Consider the following 25,990-nt stretch of genomic DNA (forward strand, 5'->3'; position numbering starts at 1 on the left):
CAGGCTCACAAACACCAGCCATTTTCTCAATCTCTAAACCTCCGTCCCCGTTCGGTTCACCTTCTTCGGTGTCCGGTTTCGCCTCGAACGTTTTTCATTTCCTATTTGCAACCTCCTTCCTCTTCAGTTTTTACAGTTTGGCTCTTTAGCCCAACGTCGGATTTTATAAGAACCCTTTCAGTGAGTTCTACTTTCAGACCTGTTTTTTTTTTTTATTCTTACGTGTGCTTGTTTACACTGCCTTCTTCACGTTGGTGCAGCCAGTGTTGGACTCAAAACGAAAGCCATGGACACCAGTATCGATAAAAGCGAATGCGATTGTGAAGCAGATTTGGCTGGCGCTTACACGGGCGTGAACTGTGTTTTTTGAAACCCAATCTACAACAAACAAAACCAAGCAACGAGAATAATAAGATCATGAAAGGAGAAGTGATAACTTTGTTTTCTGTACCCTGTCCCAAGTTCCTCCACCTGTCCTACCGCCCTGTGCGGCAGTTCAATCTCGTTTTTCACCGAGAAAAGTCCGCTCAGCTTACCTTCGGGGGACAGTCGAACTCAGGGTGTGGTGGTCCTTTGATAAAATGCCACATGGACAGTAAGCGATTGCCCAGTCGCTGGCGGGGTCACGCAAGCATATATTTCATCCGCGTAGAAAGCAGTTGCTACGCCTTTAAGAACAGAGAAGGTGGGTGGGGCAGTATTTTGTCTCGTTCCTACCACTGTGACATTTTAATGTAGTGTGGATATCATTTGTCTCGTCTTTCCATTTTCTGCAATTGTTTGTTGAAAGTCTTGCATCAATAACTTGGCTTTAGGGCATCCATTTGTTTCATGAGAAATGGTCTTGTGTTCTTAAAGAGTTACTCAACATGCTGAATTAGCTGAAAAATACTGTCATAAAATTGAAATGACACCTAATTATATTACATATTGAGAATGCGTTAACATTAAAGTCTGAAGTCCACTCGGCCTGCTTCTTCTCAGTAATTGCAGCCTGTATAGCCACCGGTACAGCGACATTCTTCCGTGGTCACACTTTCCGCTTGAGGGGATTTTCTACTACGATCGATACACGCGGCGTTGATATGACTCCACTCCACCGTGATAGGCGGAGATGTCTAGACACGTCTGAACATAACCAAGCGCACCTGCCAACTACCCCTTTCCGAATCTGCACACACCTGCCAGCGTACCTTCAAATTTATATTCCGACTCCACCATGTCATGTGGTTTTATGACATCACGCACCCCTTCAACCAATCAGGTAATGGTATGACAGATGACTTCGGACGCCGTCGGATTTTTTCTCTGGTGAGGCCTTCGGTACTTTTCGCTTAAATACTTACCTTTTGTACGATAAGGTGTTCAGAATTTGACGTCCTCAATAGAATACGAGTGTCGTACCATTTTCTTATTTAACAAATACGAAGTACGTTACTTAACACTGACGACTTCCTATACACCATTTTACGAGGAGCGGGCAGGAGAGGGAGAAATACTCTCAAACACGTGCGCTGCGCGACACCCCACTGTTGCCGTCCTCCCCTGGGCTGATAATCCGGCGCGCGGAGCAACGTCCGCGGCTGCTTAGCTACCGGTCAAGCGCGTGTTTACGTCTGTACAACAAAAGCAGCAATGTTGTACGGAACACGAACGTCTTCTAGACATCATTGTTTTATTGTCGGCTGCGGAAATAGTCGACGAAAGTAGAAAAAAACAAACGCCGCCAGTATGTACGCGCACCATGTTATGCGAAGGTCTCAGCACGTCTGCGGTGTCCACTTCTTCACCGCTTTTGCGCCGGTCCCGAGTTGCATTGGCAGTGGACGTAGTTGAACAAAAAATACTTGCGCCAACAAAAAGCTTAAACGTTAGCGCACTTTGTGAACGAAATGCAGACAGAAACAAACCCACTGCCTGTGCCTAATATCGGGCGCGGAACGAAGCGCAGCGCCTGGGTTACCAAACTATACTCTGTGCATAATTTTAAAAGATCAAGTATTTGGACGGCCTTGGCAGAGCTCTTTTAATTCAGCAGTACACTATGTGAGGACTTCACAAATTTGGCCACAACTTCGTTTCGCCGCTCCACATGATCGTCAATATCGGGAGCGTGTGGGGCTCGCCACCTGAAAAAAATAAACATGTCGTTAGTGCAAAAATTTAATTTAATTTGCACAGCATGGCATAAATAGAAGCGGCAACATGAACTTTTACTGAACTGCAAAGTGAGGAAAAATGCAGCCATGGCCACGTAAGATGAAAAAATACACGGCCTGCACAGGACGGTAAACTCTGCCATGCATTGTAATAAATTATTCGACTGAAATCGCATCGAATGCACTGTAAAAAAAAAAAAATCCACACTATGCATAACCGTGCCAGAGATACAACAAACGCAGCGACTTGAGCAGTGCCCCTACTCGATTGAGATTGGAATTCTCAACACAGGTGCGGCGACTCTGCCTGTCAGTAAGTGGTAATAGTGTTCCATTAGCGTACCAACCTATTAGATCGTGTAATTGCATATTTTCTGGTATTTGTGCACCAGTGAGTACTGGCGGGAGTGGAGAAGGCGAGGATGCGAATTGCTTTCGGTCAACTGGCTTGTATCGCTCGTAGTACGAACAGCCCTACGCAAGCGGCAGGAGGGGCCAAATTTCAATTTCATTGCGCTTATCTTCGCAAACAAACATTGTAATCATCCGAAGTGGACTCGTTTCGGTCATGTACTCGCTGTTTCCAAAATGTTCAGTTTGTAAACGGGGTACTCTGTCCCAAGCTCAGCATCTAAACTGTCACACTCGCCATGTCCAAGCAGGCAGCGAAAGAGTTCATGAAAAACTGAGCTCCACGAAAAACTAGATATTCATTGCTCTCCGCGATCTTTTGTTTCAACACATTTTGCTTTCGTTTTTCTAACATGCAACACCGTGCCGCATTTGCCCTACAGGCAACCGGCGAAAAAAACTACACGCGTGAACTGCGAGCATGGCACTCACCGATGCTGATCGTTCGCTGCGTCGAGGAATGGTCGCTTGCTCCCAATTGGTTATTGCAGGAGCTAATGGCATAGCACACACGAGGATGGACACGAGGCGAACACCCACCCAAAATTTCTAGGCTTGGCAGGAATAAAACGGGCGAATGACACTTCCAGAGATCGCACGCTGCTTTGGCTGCAGCCCACGGGCTGCAAGTTATCAGCCCACGATGGCGTCGGCGGTAGGCGGCGCTCGAGTAAAACAAACATGGCGGCGCTCAGGTATCGAAACTAAAATCATGTATAGTGCATTGTTTCCAAGGACAAACGCCGCTACCTACAGCCTGCTACGGCATGAATAAAAACTCCCGACCACTCCTGCTGACTATTAACCAAATAGAATGCTATGAAGGACTACACAGCGGCGAGGTTGGTCTATGTCCACAATGTGACATTCGGGTTCAAGTTGCACCTCACGTGTGTTCGGGAAATTTCTCGTTTGATAGGGCTCTGGTTCCTCCTACATTGTTGGTTCTTCCTCACTAAGGACCGAGGAAATGACGGACAGTTTTTATACTAGCAGCTAGAAGATGCGTTATCCAGAGTAAATAAGGTTCGAATGGGCCATCACTAAATATTGCCACCGCCATCTTCTGTTCAAAGACAGAGTGCTTGCGTGGTCAGGAACTGGACAGTGTCGGGAATGGGCCTCACGTGGTTATGTAGAGGCAGTACCTAGAACCTCTATTCTATTCTTTTATTCTATGCTTGTCTTCGGAGTATTTTGTCCTGGTTCCTATTTTTCGCCAGTTTTAGGTTGCTCAGAGATCAGTCACCGAAATTCTTGGAACCTAGTCGGAGTTCTCAATACCGGCCTACTTAAAAACTGTTTGGTGTCTGTTTGTCAAAGCACTAAATGTTTTTAATTATTTGTCTGGAAACATTTAAGTACACAGAATCGTGAAGGAGCACTGATTTCTACGCTAGTGTGGGAGCACCTTGTCCTGGTTCTTATTTTTTGTCTGTTCTTGGTTACTCAGAGATCATTCAGCAAAATTCCTGGAACCAATTCAGGATCCGTTTGCACTTTTTATGTGTTTTGCCTGTGCTGCTGAAAGCAGCCTTGGAATAGTTTACACACAGAATACTGCCCTGCGATTATCCTGCACAAATGATATTCCACCAAGCGCATTCTGTGCAGGGGGAAATCTCGCTTTTCCAGTAACGCATACAGTCACGCTACTCGCGATTTAGAGAAGAAAAACGAAAACAAAACAGTAATAGCAATAAAAAAAGCGCCCGTACGAGGCCCCGCTACGATTATGCGTTTCAAACGCTTTCATAATCTCCTTCTTCTTTGAGAGGGATTTAGCGAAAAGCACCCCGCGATAAAGTGCCGTGTCTGCTCGAAAGCTTTATCCCACTTATATTGCGTAATTACGGAGAAACCGCTCCCGCACCGCGCGATGTAATACAACCATCGCGGGAATGCTGCGATACTTGTTTGAGTAATGGACTCCCCATGGGGGAACCATAGGATAAGATCAAAAAGCAGGCTGGCGTGCGTGACCGTGGGCAATTACATCTGAGCTGCTCGTAAACGTTTTCGCTCTTACTTTTATCTCCACCCCAAACCATAATCGAGCACGCCTGAAGTTCGTTCAACGGACACAGTGTGTCTGCTGTGAGTTGCGAATACGCTGAGAAGTGGTAACTAAAGCACGGAAATGCTCATATAAAAGAGCATTCAGATGCTTAGGGTATGTATTTAGCATCACCATCATAATCATAATCCTAATTGTGTGCGTCGTCATCACAAGCCGAGTTGCATCAATTTGGAGGGTTCAACATACTCAGCATACCTTGGACGAGATATCTAGCCAAAGGCACTACATGCTGTTCGATGAATGGCCGGTGAATGGGCTATATAGTGCACATGCGGTAACGGATGCAGGCGCATGTTGTAAATTGCACCTTTGCCTCTAATACTCTGCACTCATCATCATGAAGATAAGCATCTTCGATGTATCTCTGTCGTTAATTTAAGCCTCTTTTGCTTTTTTCGTCTCTTTTATATTACTGTTGTGTTAGAAGGAAGAAGTATGAGACATCGTAACTAGCTCGCAAGGCGCAGAGATAGAAAGGACTTCACAAGATGCACCACCTTGCTTGCGATGTTTAGTTACTATTTACAGTCTCAGACATTCAACTAGCACAGACTATCTAAACGTTTTTTGTTGAAAAGAGAGGCATGATCATGCGGTTTTCTGGTTCCGCTTTTACTTATAAAAAATGCCACTGTTTCTCTCGGAAAAAGATGCGACAGCGTAAGGTACGAAATTTTTTTCTGTGTTAATCTAGATTAACACGTGCTGGCGCATGCAAAACAGTCTTTCGTTTAAAATGATCTTCCTAGGAAGACATCTGCCGCTTTAGTTTTACGGGAGTAACCCTTCTATGTATGTATGGTTTAAGTAGTCCTATGTAGATCTGTGTGGTTATTCCTCATGAAAGTAGGGAATGAACTACACATCATCACCATCATCGTCATCATCAGCCTGACTACGCCCACTGCAGGGGAAAAGTCTCTCTCATGTCTCTCCAATTAACCCTGTAATTTCCGAGCTGCGGCCTCACTGCCCCCGTGAAGTTCTCATCCGCCCACCTGACTTTCTGCCGCCCCCTCCTACGCTTGCCTTCTCTTGGAATCCACTCCGTTACCCTCAAGGACCAGCGGTTATCTTGCCTTCGCATAGCATGCCCTGCCCAAGCCCATTTCTTCCTCTTGATTTCGACTGTGATGTCATTAACCCGCTTTTGTTCCCTCACCCACTCTGTCCGCTTCCAGTCTCTTAACGTTACAGCTATAATTTTTCTTTTCATAGCTCGCTGCGTTGTCCTGAACTTAAGCTGAACCCTTTTCGTCAGGCGCCACGTTTCTGCCCCATAGGCGAGTACCGGCAAGATACAGCTGCTGTATACGTGTCTCTAGAAGGATATTGGTAAACCTTATTCGTCTTATCTTATTTCTATTCTTTCCTTCACAAGTGATAGCCGAATGCCTCGGCGGATATCACAGTGACCGATAACTGTGTTTCCCACCAATTGGCCGGAGAATCCACCTTGTTATATGCCAGAAATTCTCGCTTCGTCAGTTTTTCCCCTTTATCTGAATAGCCATGTCGAAGCTGTAATGTAGAGGGCATTTCGGATAATTTCAGCCGCACAAAGATGAACAGGGTCGGAACTTCTACCGACCTCGGGTCGATAATGACGTGTAGACTCGGTTTGGTTCGGTGCCCATGCCGACTTGCCAGCACCTCTGTTTCGTCAGACTCGATCTAATCACCATCTAATTAGCGTGCCTTTAGCCCGAAGTCCACACCCGGCTAATTGGTTTCGCGGCTGCTAAAATTAGATCGCCTTCGAGTCTCGCGTGACACACACTTCATCGTATGCGAACGAAGATTGAGCGGGTCCTGCTGAGCTGTTAAGAACCCTTAACTCTACTTAAATATTGACGAAGGATTTGGCTGATAAACTTTCGCAAAGCCTTGCCTGGATACTTCATAATTAATTGTTTAATTAAACAATGAGTACCCGTCTCAAGAGAGAAACGCATACAGAAGTGTTTTGTAACAAGTCTTTTTCTCGGTTTAGACTTTAGCGGTTTCACGATTGGTCAAGGTCTATTTGATAGCAGAGCGTGGGAGTGACTCTTTGTCAGCCCTTACGTCAAATGCTGCAGCTACCAGCGGAAGAGGAGGTGGGGACAAATTAATTTGTCTCGGAAAGATTGATTACAAACCGCAGAGCTACATGTATGCACTACGAATGCAGAAAGGAGCGCGACAGGATGGCTGAATTGCCTCGCTGCCGGCAAAAATTCCTCCTCAAGGCGTGCCGAAGACGTGGACAGGTTAAGGCTTAAGATGAGGATCCATAGCGCACAATATTCAAGGGACACAACACGAGCGCTATGTTCCTAGAATGTTGTGCGCTATGGATCCTCATGTTGACTGCCCACTAGCTCGAACCATGACCCTTCTAAGGCTTAAGCATGCACAAAATAATAAGGTTTTTGCGTTCGCCATACTCGGCCATGGCAGAGGCAGTCAAGGTCATGACCAAGAAGTAAGGATTTAGGCTTATCTACGCTCCGTTTCATCCAGATGTCTTGCGCCCATTTAGTCATTGTAGTGGATGCAATGATTAAATTTTATTATTTCAAGTATTAGTAATTAATTTTATACTAAAAAAATATTCTGTGATGGCTATCCTAACGGTTCTCATCGCTTTTTCTCTGCATGCGGTTGCTTTCATTTAACGAGGAGTGAGAGTTTTCGTTGGTAAGCTCAAGAGATATTCGTGACTGTCGCAATTAAAGGCGTATGTAGTGAAAGGCCTGCTGCCAGTTAATATACCACCAGTTTTTATAAATCTCTTTATAAAGAGGCCTCACTGTGAAGGCGTCTGACAATCGCTTGTTCTAGGCGGTTATGGCGCTCGGGGGCGAATCACGGGGTTTTATTTTCCCATCACAAAGCCGATTTTCAACCAGGAAACTTTTAAATATTGTTTTTAAAGCAAACATGCCAACGTCGTGTAGTAAGCTCCGGATTTTAGCGTGAGAGTATTGAACTGTTCGTGCCACGTGCTCGAAAGACTATCACAAAGGCGAAGAAAACAAAATGGATCGAGTAAGTTAGGGCAGCAGAAGTGCACTTAGGTGGAGGAGAAAGCTGAACGCTTTTCTTTTAAGGTACAGCTTTCCCGCGCGTATATTGATCTTTTGGAACATGGCGTTAAGGAGTAATAACGATGTTTGTACGGTATGAAAAGGCTGTTAAAACTCAACACAAGCGTAAATAGATGAAAAGAGGACACAAAGGAATAAAACCAAGGATGTGGGAAAACTTTTTATTGGACGGGGAACTCCAGTGAGTGATACGGGAAAAAAGAGGTGCACTTAAACTCTCGTAGTGGCAGACAGTATAGAGCCAGTAATAATGGAGCCATGCAGTGGAGGAGGTAATTTGGCGTGGTGGGTTAAAGTGCCCGTAAAAACTTTGGGAACCCGCGGGCGTTCGATCGTTTCTTTTGAAGTGCTGCGAATTCCTGCAGCTTTAGGCAAATTTTACTTCTTTGTTGAGGAGGCGTTGCCAGGTTATAAAACGGCCCGGAAAGTGATCATCATAGTTGCGTGTATGAACTGTAGGCGCAAAACTCTTCTGTGCGTGAACACTGGCTACTTTTAATTTGAACATTTGTTTTTGGCAATGCACTTCTTAGAAATTCAATGAGTACGTTAGGCGCAAGATGGCAGTAAGGAGCGTCTAATGTACCGTGTTTATCGCAGTATAATCCAGCATTATTTTCCTAAGATGCCGATTGAGAATAGGGTACAGTAGGGTGGTAGGCGAATTTCGTAAATCATTTCATGCCTACCATCGAAACCCCTATTATATCCGTTGCAGTTCAAATGCCTCTGTTGTGATCCACTTAACGCTGGCCATGCTATCTCAGTGAATCCCTCGCAGTATCATGTTACTACCCAACTCCCTCCATTCTCCGTTTCTTTCCTCTCATTCTTCGGAAAACATTAGGGCAACATGTGTTTGTTTGTTTTATGTGTTTGTTCGTATTTGTTTTATGTTTCGCTAACGTCTTCCGGAGAATATGCACCAACTTGACCAGAAACAAGTTTGACTTCAGTACCTTTCCTCTCACTTTTGGCCTTGACGGACCATGTGTGTGCTATCTCACTGCATATCCTGCTCATATTTAAAGTCATTTAATTTGAGGAATTGTTAAAGAGTTTACATCTAATATCCATAGCATTGCCACAACATTCATCCACAGCAATCTTCGTTCGGAGTGATGAAAGTGAGTTGTTGATGCAAGGAGAAGGGACGTAAGCTACAGTTGAAGATGTCTTATTCGCGAGTGAATGCGGTATAGCGTCCCCGTGACAATGTGTAGCGCAGTCCGGGAACGGGTCCTAAAACTAACGGCATAGCTTTAACGAAGAACCGTTTCGGTGCTCAGGTTAACATGCTCCGGTGCACCTAACACGTTAACCGTATACAGTGTGGGAAGAGGCAGTCGCGTTGAGTCACGTTAATTGCCCCGGCGTGTAGTTAGGTCACTCCAGGCCGGCTTAACGGTAGTCTGCGCACGCCACGTCCGAAAATGTGGAACGTTATGCTTCCGACAAGCCATCCTTCCGGCGTAAGGGGTTGAACTTGGCTATACGAGCGTCCTGTCCCCAGGGTCGCATGCATTCATAATTTCAGGCAGCTTGGGGATGGCAGTTCTACCGTATTTCGCGGTGGATAGGCCGCCTGCCTTGCGCATTTGGTTATTCATTCGAACAGAAATCATGGTTTCTTATTGAAACATTTCGTATGACGACCTGCATAATTCCGCGTGTTTTTTTACATGCGAATATGGAATTACAAGAGGATTCCGTGCTTTACAAATGAATCAAACGGAACTCTCGGAAACTCGACTGTATACGCGGACAGCCTACGCGGATAGGCCCGAACGTACGCTGTACGAATCCGCCATTCATTCTTAGTGAAAAAAAAAAACAAAAAAACTACATGATACAATAACCTCATACGCTTCTTCCCACTAATATCATACAATTACATACAGTTCTCACACGAATGACCTTCATTTTTGTAAAATCACACATTTGACATTCAAATGTCCTACTGTATCATAAAAAGTGTATGAGAGTTATATGACGAAACCTTTATGAGGTTATGGCATCATACAGCTTTTTTCAGTAGGGAATTAGATTTCTTAAATTACGGGCAAGCTACACTGGAAAGAATCGGAAAGCACGCGGATTTTCTACATTCTTCAATGCATACGGACTCTGTAATCTTGTAACTGCGTACGCGCGACTAGTATGGAATGTTTCACTGAGATTCCTGTTCTGCTTGGTTGTTCAGGCGATCAGAACTTACCAAAGTATCACGATATACTCCTTAATGTTTGTGCCGTTTTAGTATGTGTAGATTTATTTAAAAAAATTAAAAATAAAGTTTCCCGGTCCACGCGACGTGTTGCACCCGAGTTCTACGTACCTGAATGAATATGACGTTTTGGTTCTGAAAATGAAAACACGGGTTCGATGCCTGAGCAAGGAGGCCAATAAATGGAGTGAAAATGCGTTCGAATTACAGAACACTTGAAGAACACCAGGTGACATATATTACTAAAGGATCCTTCCAGTAGGACGGCGTTCATAGCTCAAAAGGGTTGAAAATTGGGCGAGTTGGTACGAATTCATACTGGTGTGGCACCACAGGGACAGGGACCGAGACAGAGTGACAACAACACAAGTGCTCACTAACAACTGACAAAGTTTATTAAAAGCACAAAAAATATATAGACGAAACCTATGGTTACATGCACAGTCATAACATGGTTACAAAGGTTACAGGCAAGAACACACGTTAAATCACAACGAATCTACCTGTTATCATGGTTTAGTGTTCTTTGAAGATAATCAACCTCGGCGTCAAGCAGTAACAAGGATGGCAAACTCACGCATACATCTGCCGACTTCTTTATGCGGAAGGCCTCCATAATCTCCCGGGAAGTCTTATCTTTATGCTTCCAGAGAACGCGCGTTTCCTTGAACAATGGGGCACACTTGTGGCTTTTTACATGCTTAGCCAGGTGCGTCCCCGAACTCCCGTCAAGGGACCTGGCGTGCTCCTAGAGGCGTACATTCAGACAGCGTCCAGTCTGCCCTGTGTAGTGTCGACCGCATGTTAGGGGAATGGAATAGACCACACCGCAAGCACAGTCCACAAACGGGTTGGAGTGGTTCACCCCACAAGCGTTCCTTCTCTCCCGCGGTGCGTCACACCTCTCAATGGCGGCACATATCCGCCCTACCTTATGTACGCCTCCAGGAGCACGCCAGGTCCCTTGACGGGAGTTCGGGGACGCACCTGGCTAAGCATGTAAAAAGCCACAAGTGTGCCCCATTGTTCAAGGAAACGCGCGTTCTCTGGAAGCATAAAGATAAGACTTCCCGGGAGATTATGGAGGCCTTCCGCATAAAGAAGTCGGCAGATGTATGCGTGAGTTTGCCATCCTTGTTACTGCTTGACGCCGAGGTTGATTATCTTCAAAGAACACTAAACCATGATAACAGGTAGATTCGTTGTGATTTAACGTGTGTTCTTGCCTGTAACCTTTGTAACCATGTTATGACTGTGCATGTAACCATAGGTTTCGTCTATATATTTTTTGTGCTTTTAATAAACTTTGTCAGTTGTTAGTGCGCACTTGTGTTGTTGTCACTCTGTCTCTGTCCCTGTCCCTGTGGTGCCACACCAGTATGAGTTCATAGCTCACGTATTAGCTTTCGAAAGCGAAAATTCATTATGTTAATTAACAAGTTTCCTTTGGACCAAAGAACGCCCGTTTACTACTCCCTTTATTATAACATAGTGGTTGGAAATCAAATATAAGGTCTGCATGCTAAAGTCTGCCATGCACATAAAAAAATCGCACCTTACATATGTGTTTCAAGTTTGCTGATTACTGATTTTTGTTTGTAGTTCAGTGAAACGATTTCATAGGCATAGCGCATAGAGAGGAAGGTGTTCTTACACGGTGTAGCCTTCCGAATGTCAGGAAGATTTAACTTCTACAACGTTTAACTAGTTGTGATATTATTCTAGCTGCGACTCACTCAGTTCTTTTTTTAATGAACCGATATTCCGGGCAATTCCCTTAAAGCTTTTGTTTGAACAGTATGGATTAAATTTGCTTTTTATACACACCAATTCTTTAATATTATCCATAACATTACAGCGTGCTTATTACGCCAGACACTGATGGCCATTTGCACTATTCACCGTGGGCCGTGGCGGTGGCTTAGTGGTTACGGTGTTCGCGACAGCTGACCCGAAAGACGCGGGTTCGATCCCGGCCGCGATGGTCGAATTTCGATGGAGGCGAAATTCTAGAGGCCCGTGTACTGCGCGATGTCAGTGCACGTTAAAGAACTCCAGGTGGTCGAAATTATCCGGAGCCCTCTACTATGGCGTCCCTCATAGCCTGAGTCGCTTTGGGACGTTAAACCGCACACACACAAAAAAAACAACTAAAAACAACTCGGCGTGCTTGGAGAAGGCTTCAGAAAGAAACTGTTGCCATTTGCATTTTCGGCGTGTTTGAGAGCAGCCAAAATTATTAATAAAGACACGTGACTAGAAAAAATTAAAAAAATGGCTGAGGCTTAACTTGGTTAAGCCTGGAGAATGCGAAGCATCATCGTGTCGCGTAATTTGGAGGCGCACAACCACAGCGACGGCGCGAGGTGGGCCCCCGTTTCTCCACTGTCGTGACGTCATCGTGTCACGTGGTGTGACGTCATGGATCACGTGATTTGGAGGCGCACAACCACAGCGACGGCGCGAGGTGGGCCCCCGTTTCTCCACTGTCGTGACGTCATGTATCACGTGGTTTGGAGGCGCACAACCACAGCGACGGCGCGAGGTGGGCCCCCGTTTCTCTACTGTCGTGACGTCATCGTGTCACGTGGTGTGTCGTCATGTATCAGGTGATTTGGAGGCGCATAACCACGGTGAAGGGCGGAAGTGGTAGCTAAAGTAGTATGCTTCGCATAAAAAAATTGCTGTTTTAACAAATAAGCAGTAACATCTCGAAACAAAACGGCCCGACTAGACAGTACTCTTGCGTCCTTGGTAAGCCACAGAGAACTTAGAAGTGGAAGGGAGTTTGTTTTAGCAATGCTTATGTTACCATTTTCCGGCATCAGGTTCATTGCAAAGACGGTTGCGGAAATTTATTATTTCTTCAGCGTTCAGAATTTTTGTTTTCTGTTCACTGGTCACGATAAAACTTCTTCAATTTCCACTAGATTGGATCGCCACCTGCACCAGTGTAATAGCCGTGCTCGGTTTCGATAGAGAAATGTATGTAAGACTGTAATAGCTTCGCACTGAAGAAGCCGGAGCCATTATACGACTCGCAATTGGCCCAGAAATTCGGGCGGAAAAAAGGAACTCAGGTTTCTTCGAAAGCGGCGCTCTGTAAATTGAAACCGGCGATGGGGGTGAGTGGCTTGCCCAGACCGTACTTCACGCTGCCTTCTTTGTCAATTGCGAGTTCGATACTTAAGTGGGGTCGAAATGGAATGGCCAACAAACAGCTGGCTTAAGCACTTATCATATATAAAAAAAACAAAAACTAAGATTATGCAAGTTCAGCGATGATGAAAGAGACGTTCTAAAGAAAAAGGCTTTTTTCCATAGCACGAAGCCGGCGTGTAAATAAAAAATAAATAAAATAGAAAGTTATGTATCCGTGTATGTGGCCACCCTAGCGCATGTCCAGCAATTTCAGGAAAAATTATTTGAAAATTGAAAAATTGTAAGATACGAAAACATTGAAGGGAATGATTAATTCTTCTGATATGTAGCGAAATATTTCTTTAAAAGTGTTTCAATCGATTGCATCGAACAGTTTAGTTCTCCCATACAAAAAAATAATCAATGAGGAACGCTTGTGACGATAGTGAAAAATTAATGGAAATAAAAATTCAAGACTGTCGTCGGGTGGTCTGCGGATATATTGATTGTAATAGTGAAATCTTACATTATATGAAAAAAATTGCATTCATAAACGGTTTCCGGCTCAAAAATGGTTTTGTACAGCGTTGTTGGGTAGGGTAGTAGTGTTATTATGAAAGAAAATTATCACCATAGAGTAATCTTATATTCAGATTCACGAAATGGGAACATTATCAGGCTTATGACCTTGGCATGTCATTACAAGGCCCCAGCAATGGGTGCTCAATTAATAACATTCACGTTGCGTACGTGAAAAAAAAAAGACTGCACAGACGATCGTGCGATGGGATGCGACAAATTGCGCTAGCAGTACTGGCTGTTCATTTCGCCACGACAAAGATCGCTTACAAGTTGCCTCTGAATTGCATTTCGCTATCGCTTTTTATTTCTTGAAATTTAGGAGGACCAAGTTCAAAGAATACAAAAAATTACATACAAGAGAAAAAGACACAAAAAAATGCGCAACTGCGCCAGCGTTGCAGTCATGCGCTGCGTACTGTTATAGACACCAGCACAGAAGGTCATGAGGGTTAGTGGAGCTACGAAACATCAACAAAAGATGTGGTTAAAGTACCTTAACGTAATACCCTTTAGCTTACGTGACCACGAAGCACAAGAATAACACGATGGCCCGCGGGTGCTGTACCATCTGTGTTGTACTACAGGTCACAACGTTAAGTAGTTAATGGAACTTATTGCCTCCAGTCACGCTACGTTTTCATTTGTTTGCCTCCCAACAACGTGACGCTGGTCTATCAGCCAGGTGATGTGTACGAGCGGTAATGGCAAATATAGCGTGCCTCGGATACTGGCACGTGGTGGTTGGGAAGAAGCATAACGATGTCGCTGGAAATTACGAAGTTCGAGAGGCCCTGGTCGAAAATAGGGGCCGCTCACTAGTCACGCGAGTAGCGCTTTCTATTTACCTCTCGCGAGACTCGCCGTTAATGCTGCCGCCGCCCGACTTGCTTGTTTACGCATTATGGCCGCTCCCAGGTTGGCTCGATAAATCGATAACGCCAACAACCTCAGGATTAGGTGGCTTTGCGGTACCACACTTTTGGGCGACACGTGCTACAACATGCTGTATTGGAGGATATGGATTTCTGGCCACTTATACCCGTGCCACACGGCCAGATTTAATGCCATTAAGTGCTTACTGCGTTAAGGTTTAATGGCATTCGTGAGGTGCCACATGCATAAATTTAAAGGCATTAACTTTACTGCCATTCGCGAGCTACTGAGTTCGCCACAATTCATTCGACCATGCAATGCGTACTCTCGTTCCCATTCCACACGCAGAAAAGCATGAGCAACAACTTCCTAACCAGTAGCAAATGGTTAATTCGTGACTTTGTCAGATGAAGCATCTATATACGCCACGTTTCCGATGTGGAGAGCGCCATTTTAACCAGTCTTTTTGACAGGTACTCTCGACTTGTGTGCCGACATGCGACTTTATGACTACTTTTACGAATTGTAAAGCTAGAACAGCCGTATTTTATGGAAACTCATTTTTACATTACGTTTGAACGACATTCCCGATATGTTGTGCTCCTTAGCACTGTTTATATTCAAATGAAACTTTTCACTTCCTTTCAAGCGTTACATCATCCTCACTTTCGATAATGACATTAAATGTGGACGTGTAGCACCGACTCCGAAAATAATGGCATTAACAAACTTATGACCTTCAGCATTTACTGCCATTTCTTGTGCGTGTTTGGCACGGGTATTAGTCGCTGGCAAAGTTCTGGGTAAACTACGGCAGCGAATCTCTCGGTAGCTCTGTATCTCTTTGTAGTTTATCATCGTTTGATTTCTAGTTTATGGTTTATGATGTTTAACGTCCCAAAGCGACTCAGGCTATGAGGGACGCCGTAGTGAAGGGCTCCGGAAATTTCGGCCACCTGGGGTTCTTTAACGTGCACTGACATCACACAGCACACGGGCCTCTAGAATTTCCCCTCCATCGAAATTCGACCGCCGCGACAGAGATAGAACCCGCGTCTTTCGGGTCAGCAGCCGAACGCCGTAACCACTGAGCCACCGGGGTGGTGTTTGATTTCATTCACCCTGTTTTGAACTTTTCATGACATGACCCTATAAGTAGGCAGCAAAAGAAAAAAAAAACGTGTTACAACCTGGATTTTTGTCACGATGGCTGCGTAGTCCTGGCCAATGTGATAATACTGGCAAGAAAGTATGAAAGCGCGTCTTGGATCCTTGTTTTTTTGTACCAAACAGTCGCTACCATTTATACTTGTTGTTCATTCGTTTTATACTTTTTATGTTCCTTGGAGGATCTCTTCATTTGGACCTGTGGATTAACTTTAAAGTTGGTTCTCGCTGGTCTCACGAAATGAACCAGGTTGGTTTTGGCCCTGAGCTTCTATAGAGCTTGGTCTTCAGCTTCCCTTTAGATTTTTTTTTATTTCAATAATACGCAAAAACAGTGTAGAAAAGTGTAAATGTAGGCAGGTTCAATGTAATCAGGGAGCTCCGTAAGCGCTGAGATGCTTTAATTTACACCCATCAACTCCCCCTACCCTTCACGTCAGCCAGATGCCCTTTAATTTGATTAATGGCTGCTAATTTCTTTCGCCGCACCATGGCATCTGACGAGAGCAATTCCCGTCGACTCTCTAACGGCGTGAGGATATGAGACGGTCTTGACGATCCTCTGAATTTCGTCGCCATGCTTTTTTATACTAGTTTAGCTTAATTAATTCGAGCGTAAACACCGATTAATTTTTTGTCACCAGGAAGAGTTGCAGCGGAAAGTGGTGCGAAATGTAGCTTGGTGCCAAATGTAACATTTTGTTACAAAGCGCAGGGGGGGGGGGGGGGGGGGTTAGAGAGCCTTCGTCAACGAAAAGCAGTAGAGAAGTAGAAAGTTTCTGCAGGCCACCTTTGTCAACGTTGTGCATCGCAATCAAAAATAAGTCCTGGAATAAGCTATTATTTTTTTTAAACATTCCTTTATTGTTTTATCATGTGTAAAGTTCGAAAGAGTTTGCTCTTCGTATTTTTGTGGGAAAATTCCGCAGCAGAGGCAAAGCGCCACGTCGGGGGGTTCTCCAGGGTCTGAACTAACGATAATGATTTTATTGCTTGCTCCGAAGCTCTTTGTTTTCACTATCTATGATGACCTGAACGTGTGAGACGAAAACATTGATTGAAAGTAGACGCAAAGAACAATGGGGGAAGCACTAGGAGCATCAAACCACACCGTTGCTGCTCAGAGATTTAGTGTCCGTAAATACGCCGTTCATGAGAGTAAAAAGAAGGAAGAAAGAGAAGAATCCTGGATGAATTTTTTCCCTGTTTGGATCTACACCAAACCCTGGCCAGTCCCCCACTGTGGGTGTGTGCCATCGCTTCAGAGATGACAACAACAACAACAACAACGACGGCAAAGACAACATCAAGAGCAACAACGACGACGACAACAACAAGGGCAACAGCGACGACGACGACGAAAACAACAACAACATCAACAGGAACATCAACAACTGCAACATCAACAACATCGACATCACCAACAACAACATCATCAACATCAACAACATCAATTGCGCAAAATATTTTTGAATCTAAGCGGCGCACTTTTCGACTAGCAAGGACGGCTGTTTGTACAACTAATTGGAGCGATGAAGAAACCTCTGTTCAGTCTGACCTAAGATCCCGTCAAAACTCGCGATTCCACACAGGGCGAATGAATCAGTATGGCATATCCATTCGTTAAGGACCAAGCAAGCAAGAGCTGCGACACTAAAACAAAAAAAACTAAAAAAAAAGAAGGCAGGAAAGTCAAAAAGGATCGCGCAGCCGGGCTACGCACAAAGCCTGGCCGCAGAACTGCCAAGTTTGGAGTTTCATTGAAGAGAACAGTGTCGGGTTGTGTCTGCGTGCTGTATTTGTCGCGCAGAGATAGGTGCACAAATATTGTTTAGGTGCCTATGGAGGTATTTTCATTGATTGCTAGGCTGAGTAATACATTTACCTTGGATAGGCGTCTCGTTTCGCCCCGTCCACTGTCTTAGTTTGGCCCTGGAGTCGAGGCAAAGTGCGACATTTTGAAATTTTAGACATCATAAAATTTTTCAGTGCTTTACTTCAGCTAGCCTTTTCATGTTCTCTGAGCGCGACTGTATAGCAAGTGATCCTGCAATATTTGCTTGGCGATATTTGTACAAAGTAAAAAGAAGGCGATGTCTCGCAGGTTTGCATCGCTTTTAGCTCCACTCTCCCCAAATACCAGCACAAAACAACAACAACAACAACAACAAGGAACTGCAATCTATCAAACAAGTCTTGAAAGCAAATCTCTCTCTTCTATTCTAAGGGCTGATACAACTTGGCTGACTTTATCGAGGTGGAGGAGTAAAAGAATAGTAAAGCTTGTATTTTGTCCTTTCCCCGCTGCTCTCCTTCGCTGAATAAATCCCTAAACGCATCTGGCGAGGGACGTTTTATTCTGAAGGCACCAGCGCGCAGCAAGGTGTTTAGTAAACATTGTATCGACTGTTTACCCTTACCGAGAAACTGATGCCCTCACCGTTTCCCTAGAACCACAACTGGATGCCGATAAAAAAGAAGCACACGATGCATCCAGCGGGCGCAAACAAAACAGCTCGCTTTTTTCCGCGGCGTACCCGAGGCGAAACGCTATCTGTAACCCTGCTCTTTTGGGGGACCAGTAGCTCCGCATTCAATCACCGCTATCGCCTGAACCGCCGGTTCACTTGGCCTAGGGCAGCTCTGTGTCCTACCGGCCCGTGCTAATGGCTCCCTGTGGAACGGTTGCGTAGGGTTTGGGCGTAAGGGCCGAGTGCCGTCGTGTGATTAGGAGGCGAGAAAGGCTTTGACTACAGTAAGTTGCCAAAGGAAAATGCTTCGACAGCGAAGTTCCAGTGTGGGGTCGTGGAATCACGGCTTGAGAGAGAACGGTCTCTGCGTGAATCTGTGTCTGGATGAGTTTTAACCTTTATTGGGTCATCGGGTTAGTGCGGCTGTATTGTTGTTGATCTGGAGTTGGCAGATTTTCTACACTATCAACAGAAAGGACTATAAAGGGAGTAAACTCTCCTTTAGCACACCTCCTTCTATAAACGTGTATGTGGCAGACGACACCTTACAACCTGTTTACTTCCATATAGTTTTCTTAGTGTTTACAGTGTAGTATTCCTCTTGTCTTATGAAACAAGTCCTGCTGTCTAAACGTTGGTGTTGTTGAGAGAAATACTCACTGGGCCATCGAATTATTGTCACCTTATTGTTGTGGATTTACAGCGAACGGAGAGGAGCAAAGATGGAATTTTTGAAAGCAAAAAATTGGAACCAGGGCGCTAGGAAGGCATCAGTTGGCCAGTCAACGTTTCGACAAGATAATTTGTCGTATTGTCTGATGAAGATAAGTACTCTTCTTCCAACGTCAGTGTTGCTGAGAAATGCAGCAAAGCTACGTTTTACTGCGGGCTAGTTGGCGGAAACCCTACAAACAAGAAAGTACTTGAGGCATACTACATATAATTGTGCACAAATTGTGCATACATGAGCTAATGATTGATTTTAATTGGGGTTTAACATCCCAAAGCAACTCAGGCTATGAGGGACGCCTAGTGAAGGGCTCCGGAAATTTCGACCACCTGGGGTTCTTTAACTTGCACTGTGCACGGGCCTCTAAGAATAAAAGATTACAAAGCAGAAGAAAAGAGAAGAAAAAGCAAGCACACGCAATCGGTGGGATCCGAACCCCCGATTTTCGAATTTCGCGTACGGTGCTCATATAGACTGACGTACAGGGTCCGTCAAAAGTTCCAAGGCCACAGGGTCTGCTTTCGAGCAGCATAGTCGGGCTGTTGAGAAACCCTCGAAGCTCAAAATATCTGTAGAGAGTAGAAGAAGGATCGTTCTACTATCTGAAAACCTCGATAGCTCTATTGGAATCTTAAGTGCAAGGATATACCGATGAAAAGAGGACCATGTGGCCTGGGAACTTTTGACGGACCCTGTACATGTGTACACTGAAGTACAATCAACTAAACAGAGACTACTGGAAGCGAACAGAACAGGTAGTCAACAAGAGACTGTATGCCTGACAACACTGTCAGTATGCAATTCCATGAGCTGAGAACAGGCAGCAAAAATATAAGGGGTAGACCGCAGAGCTTTCAGCCAGATTAATCTGCGCTGCTAATAGCCCGAACATAATGCAATAGTCCGTTAGAGGATGTCCTCGAGTTGATCTATTGGCGTCTAAGCGGAGCGGCGGGGTAAAGGGCAGACGTCGTTCAGCGGCTCATTCACTATTCAGGACTAAATGCGCCACGGCGGCCTTCGAATTGGCTTTGATCAATAACCTGTACGCAGCTGGCATGATGTATAGACAGATTGCAATACCGCAAGTATCATGATGTTCAAGAGGGGACAGTTGAAGGACGCTACCGACAGCGCATTGCTTACGAGTGGTCTGGTCGAAGTTTGGAAACTTTTACTAACTTCTTTAACAAGCCTGCATGTTAACGGTGCATTGTTGAGCCTTTATGCGATGATCCCAACTAAAAAATGAAAGCTTATGGGGAACCGTTGGACCCCTAAAAGAAAAAAAAAAAGGCACAGGTATCCATTGCAACCTGGAAACGAACGGTTTATTGTAGTAGGCGTGAGCAGAAGTTCTGGTTTCACCGCGTTGGTACCCTAGCAGCTCGTCGACATGCTTGCCTTCAGAATGGCGACTGTAGAATGCCGACAGCCGACGTCGAATAGCCACCAGAACATACGCGGCTTTTGTTTTAAAGCCGACACAGGAGGTGGAAGCTTTGACGTGGAGTATTGTACGGCTTACTGAAGTTACATTATTCTTATCGGCATCTAGCTGCCGAATATTAACATTCTATAGGTAATAAAGAGAAGGCGGTCTTTGAAAGGTTTGCATAATGATAACTACTAATGTTTTAAACATTCATAGAAATTTTTCATGCACTTGCTGCGTTAGTACTGATTTGTTCGAAACTGGAGCATAATACCTTAAAAAAAAGCTAGACAAGATATGCTGCTTAGGCACAGAAGCTGCCGCATGTTTTCTGTACACCCAATCTGTAACCCGTCGAAAATAAAACGAATGACAAGGGTGATTGGTAGGGAGAAACAAAGAGAGGACGAATATTGATAACGCTTAGCGAAAACAAATAATTATCTGAAACTACTTACAAAGATCGCATTCGCAGAAAACCACGCACACGAGCAATATAGAAGCGAAAATAACTTCTCATACACACCTGTACTATCGCTGTTCGGGCCTACAAGTATGCTGGAGATCACTGCAGCTATTTACAAAACAGATATGTTTGACTCACTTAAGCGCCCAATGAGGACCATAACGTCAGAGGAATAGTCCAAAATAAAGCCTAAAAAAGAGAGAAAAGGTTTTTCAGAATTCATTTGTGTACGGGCCACCTTTTCTGTGAGGTCGGTGTTCCTAAATCCCCATGACAACCGCGGTAGAGCTTTAGTGCCTTATTTGAGTACCAAGATAAGAAATCCGGCTTGTTCTATCGAGCAGAACAGGTTGCGTACGGGTGAAATTTCGGTCACCGAACCTCGCTGAGAAGAATTGCCTTCGGATCTTTCCTTCATTGATATCACGGAATTCTGATGCTTGTTTGCACTATCACCTGCCCACGGCTCGTGCGTACTTTCGTGCATTACTGGTAGAGTACTTGCGGTTTTCCGAAAACCTTCGGCCGTTAAAGGGATGCTGAAAGGTTTCCCCAAAAAATTGAGTGAAGAGATGCACTTTACAGTTTTCCACCCTCGGAATTCGAATTTCTCATCGAAATTAGGCAGAGGAAAGCGCAAACCTATTTTATTTTGGCGAAAAGTGCAGCAGCAGCCTCGGGCCAGCTCGCGCGCCTCGTTGCCGCCTGTGATTGGTTGGGCGCCTCGTGACGTGAACACTGGCGTTGGCTCGGTGAGCCCGGCTCGGTCGCCGCCGCTGTAGTACATGAAGCGCGGCGCGCGGTGGTTCGGGCTGTTGGTTTGATGCTTATATCAAGATGGAACACATCGAAGATTACCAGGAGGATCTTGGCGTCATCCCCTACATGTGCGAACCAATCGAAAAGAGCAAACCGCTCCACGGAAGCAACGATGCTGGCGTAAGCGGCGCTTTTGGCTTGAACGAAAGCGAAGTGTCAGCATCTCCACGTGTTGGAAATGTCCTTTCGTAAGCATACTTTTCTAGCCAAACTTCATTCAGAGATAAAATAAATTAATTTTGAAGCGAGCAAATGTAGTATTGCACTGCTCCACGAAATTTTCCTAATGCAATGTAAGTGGAATGCGATCGTCGGCATTGTTGTCTTGCCGCTTGTCGGTGCTGCCGCAAATCTGCTTGTAATCCACACAGACCACTGACATGCGCAAGAAGTTATCAGGCTCTTTTTGTACGCAAATTTTATGCTGGCATCGCTTCATGGTCGCTGCGTGCCGGCTCGGTTCATAACACACGCGTAAAACAGAAGTTCGCGGCGCTTTGCGGCAATACTCGTCGAGGTGACAAACGTGCGCCTTCCGTTCTGCGTGCCAAGATGGGATCTGGCAGTAAATTAAAATCCTTGTTTAGGCGAGTTGCTTCATACTGCAAGCCCTTGCAGGAATATCTTCATCCGTTTGCGGTCGCCTTTATCGTGCTGTTCTCAGATCAAGCGACAAGTGATTTTTTTTCACTAACTCGATGGCCTCGTATTGCAACCGAGCAGGCCGAATCGCAAGGCTGGCTGTAGAACACGTAGCGCACAATTATACATTATTATAAATGTATGAAGCCATGCTGCACTCGGCAATTTTTTACTACATGTGTTTTTATAAATGTATTCCTGGCAGAACACTTTACTGGTATTGGCTGCATTAGAACGTGAACAGACTTGTCAGCCTTGTCATCACTTTTAGAAAAGTTCGATGCAGGGTCCTCAGCAGCATCTGCCAGTGGCATTCGACTTGTTGCACAGTCCTGATTTGTATTGCTGTTTGGTGTGCATTCTTGACTGTCTGGTGTGGAGCCTCCAGGTGTGATGTCGTTTTCCATGCACTCTTGATTTGCACTATCGTCTGGTGTGCAGTCTTGATCTTGCAGCAGTTCGGCAAGAACCTGAAAGGCATAAGCAATATGATGTTATTTTTGCAAACAGAACAAAAGTGTGCTTCAGTATGAGTAAAATCTTCTGGTTTATTTCATAAACCATTTTGTTGATTGGCGAGCTCCGTGCAAAGTGCGGTCATTTATTATATATCATGGTGTTTCTTTAGAAGGTCCAAAATTTATTTTAAAAAATGGGTAACTAACCTTGTATTAATTCTATCCCTGGGGCTATATTGGGGGATATGGCAGACACCAGTAATAGGCAGAAGGCTTCCATTAGCTCACTAAACTGCATATCTTAATTAAATTTTTATTTTCATATTATGTTGTATTTGCAGATTTGAAGCACCTCCAGCAAATACTATAGCCAAGCAAAAAAGATCTCTTTAAAAACTTACACCCTGACAGGTAACTTCACGCGCTAACACAGCGCCAGCGGGCGCGTCCGACGTAGATCGCTCAAAAAAAAAAAGTGTACGCTTTGGGGCCGGACTGCAAGCGCCATGACTGCGCACATTGGGCGCTGACGAGGCGGCTATCAGCCAGGCCCCAGGCGAAACCAAATAGAAAACTAACCGCCGCGCGCCCGTATACCAGAAACATCTGCAAAGAGTTTTCTCGGCGCTCCGAGCACGAAGAAAAATGTACCGCGTATGTTCTCGCCACTGAGGGCTACGCATGAATCCTAGAATATGTGAGCTCGAACATAATTGAGTAAAGAGGCTGCATATAACATCTTTTCACGTGCTCGCTTACCAAACGAAGTTCTCTGCTCACGCGCGGTGCGCAGTCTCCGGTTGTGAGGCGCACTTCGCGTCGCTCCAGCTCTTGCTTTTTATTCAGCCAAAAACTTTAGGGCCGAGCTCTGATATGAGCAGTGCTGTACGAGATGCATGATGCATGCCTGCAAGCATAAAAGCTAAGCACTTATTTTGTAAGCTGCAGTTTGCTGCCGTCCTGACGTTCTCATTCCGGCGCCGTTCATCTCACTACTACCGAAAGTCTTGCATCCACGAAATTACGCGCCATACATTACACAGAACACCGGTTCGCGCAGTCAAATTCTCATACAGTTAATACACAAATTCTTACCTCGAGCTTCCTCCTTTTCGCGAAAGCTGGCCTCGGCGGCGGTGACGAGCTCCTGTGCGCGAAGACAGACTGTATTGCGCCGGGTTTCAGTCGAGCTGACTTTGTTGATGAACGCATTATCGACAGGCTCTGGTTATAGTCTTCATCACGAAAGTGGTCAGAGCATAGCACTGTAGTCTTTGAGGGCCTAAAATCTCTGCGCTTCACAGCAGCGACCCACCTCGCGGAGAGCTTCTTACTTTGCGGGAAATAATGAAAGACCCCATCGTCGCGGCCGCTGATGTTAGTGCAGCCGAAGGCTGCGCAGAACGCCGGCATGATGGTCCACCGCGCTTCACTCGATGCTGCACACGTTTCTGTACGTCACCACAAACATAAAAACGCACAAATACAGGAACACACGGCAGATCGAAGCAGCTTACGATGGCATGCACGCAGAAACAAGCACGGTCGCGGAGGCTGCGAGGCGACGGAACACCAGTGTTTACGTCACCACCCCACGGTTTCCGGTTTCGGCTCGCATCGTCAGTGTCATCAGCAGCGCTCGGCGGACAGCGGGGGGCGGAGCTACCGCGCAATTTTAAACGGCGATTACGTTGCTCCTAAGTGATTAATCTGCAAAAAAATTTCACCCGCATGATTTTTAAGGTTTCCACATCCATACGTGAGCATCTTAATGAATTCGAAAATCTCTTCAGCTTCCCTTTAAGTTCGTTCTTGTCTCTATACTGTGTTGCTCTGTGTGATCTCGCCTTACAAGAAAATACCGTTCGCAAGGACATAGCTTCCGCAGAGTTGCAGGTGACATTACTAACGTTATCTCCACAATGATATACAATTACCGAAAAACCCCTAGCTACATGCAGTGCCGAGAAGAGGATAATAATACAGTCGACGTGATGGCAGTAAAGAGACGAGTAGAAGTTTTAATGTCGCCTTCATTAGACCAGCCCACATTTTCTCAACAATTGAACCCCCCCCCCCACCCCGTCCCTCTTTTTTTTTTCTTTTTACCTACACAGCTCCCTTCATGCCTCGAGGCAACAAATAGCGTTATATCAAAAAAGTTTCATTTGCAAAAAAAAAAAAAATTCGCTAGAAACATGTTCTTGATGCCATTTCAAGCCATTTTTCGCTCTTATTTCCGCTGCCCAGATTGAAGTCAAGCTCGCAAAAAAGCGGTGATAGTGCGTCTCTGATAACGCTCATCGTTCGCTTGGGTACTGATTCTCGACGCAGATAATATCTGCAAAGTTCAGTTTCTGATATGGAATAAAAAATTTTGAAATAAAATTACAATCAAACCTTTTTATCACATGCTACCCTCACACGCTAAAATTCTCTTTGGGTACCACTCCAGCATTATACATTTGGTAGAAATGAAAATATACTTTAAAAGAGTTAGATTTTGGGCTAGTTGGTTTTCTGACATAGCATCTATCTTTTTAGCGCTAGCACGACACATGACACAGAAAGCAAAACACGGGCGTTGCTTGTAACTGATTTACTGAAGATAAAACCACGGCACATATATGCAAGGCCTGCGCAGGCGTTGCCTAACAATTAACTGCATGGATACATCTGCCGTGTTTCTACCTTCAATAAATCAATTGCAACTAGAACCCATGTTTGCCTTTCATGAGTCCTCTCGTGTTTGCCCTAAAAAGATCAATGCTTTGGTAGTACTGAATACTACAACCACTCTGTTTACGTCGGAGTAAGTGCCGCTGTACAGAAATCGCTGTAAACAAATACGGACCTGCTATACGGGAGTTCTTACGGTATGTCTGAAAGCGTTGCCACACACATCGCATCGTTGCCACTGCGCGCTGTTCGCGTGATATCCGCAAATCGCTTCGAGGCGATATCGCTGCTCTAGTATACGAGACGCTATACTGGTACCAACCCGCCGCCCGAAAACATCCCTGACGTTGAGCTGGGTTCACTGCCGCTTTGACCGTCCCATCCTCTCCCGGACCGGAATAAACGGGCGTCTTTTCCCGACACCTCAGCGACGTATAGCGAGCGGATTGCGCCATTTCTTCTGGCTGGGTCGGAGAGAAGCTGAGAACTGAATTAGGTCTTACCGCCTCCGGGAAGATATCGGGGGTAAATGGAGCGGTTAAACCTCGTTTCCTATCT

The 25,990-nt window shown here is 45.2% G+C and overlaps 2 protein-coding genes across 2 annotated transcripts in view; one reads left to right on the forward strand and one right to left on the reverse strand.

Annotated features, from left to right (window-relative positions):
- The window catches only part of LOC149330337 (neuropeptides capa receptor-like), a 267,622-nt gene that overhangs the window by 101,383 nt on the left and 140,249 nt on the right, over positions 1–25,990 (forward strand). The window lies entirely within an intron of this gene.
- On the reverse strand, positions 20,190–24,006 carry LOC149330339 (uncharacterized). The gene is made up of 3 exons (XM_089561244.1): positions 23,849–24,006; positions 22,580–22,765; positions 20,190–20,210 (listed from the first exon to the last, which is right to left on the reverse strand). The coding sequence occupies exons 1-3, from the start codon at positions 23,963–23,965 to the stop codon at positions 20,190–20,192; spliced, it is 324 nt and encodes a 107-aa protein (XP_089417370.1). The 5' UTR covers positions 23,966–24,006.

Source organism: Amblyomma mixtum, chromosome 9 (assembly GCF_055824585.1).
Source record: "Amblyomma mixtum isolate Tamu chromosome 9, ASM5582458v1, whole genome shotgun sequence".
NCBI classification, from domain to species: Eukaryota; Metazoa; Arthropoda; class Arachnida; order Ixodida; family Ixodidae; genus Amblyomma; species Amblyomma mixtum.

Bases quoted from the DNA above. Each gene is read 5' to 3' on its own strand.
- LOC149330339 (XM_089561244.1), bottom strand. From the start codon at position 23,965: ATGCGTTCATCAACAAAGTCAGCTCGACTGAAACCCGGCGCAATACAG. The intron at 22,766-23,848 runs GTAAGAATTTGT...TATGCCTTTCAG, and splicing joins CGAAAAGGAGGAAGCTCGAG to GTTCTTGCCGAACTGCTGCA. The intron at 20,211-22,579 runs GCATCGAACTTT...TTTTTCTTTTAG, and splicing joins CAGATGCTGCTGAGGACCCT to GGGTCCAACGGTTCCCCATA.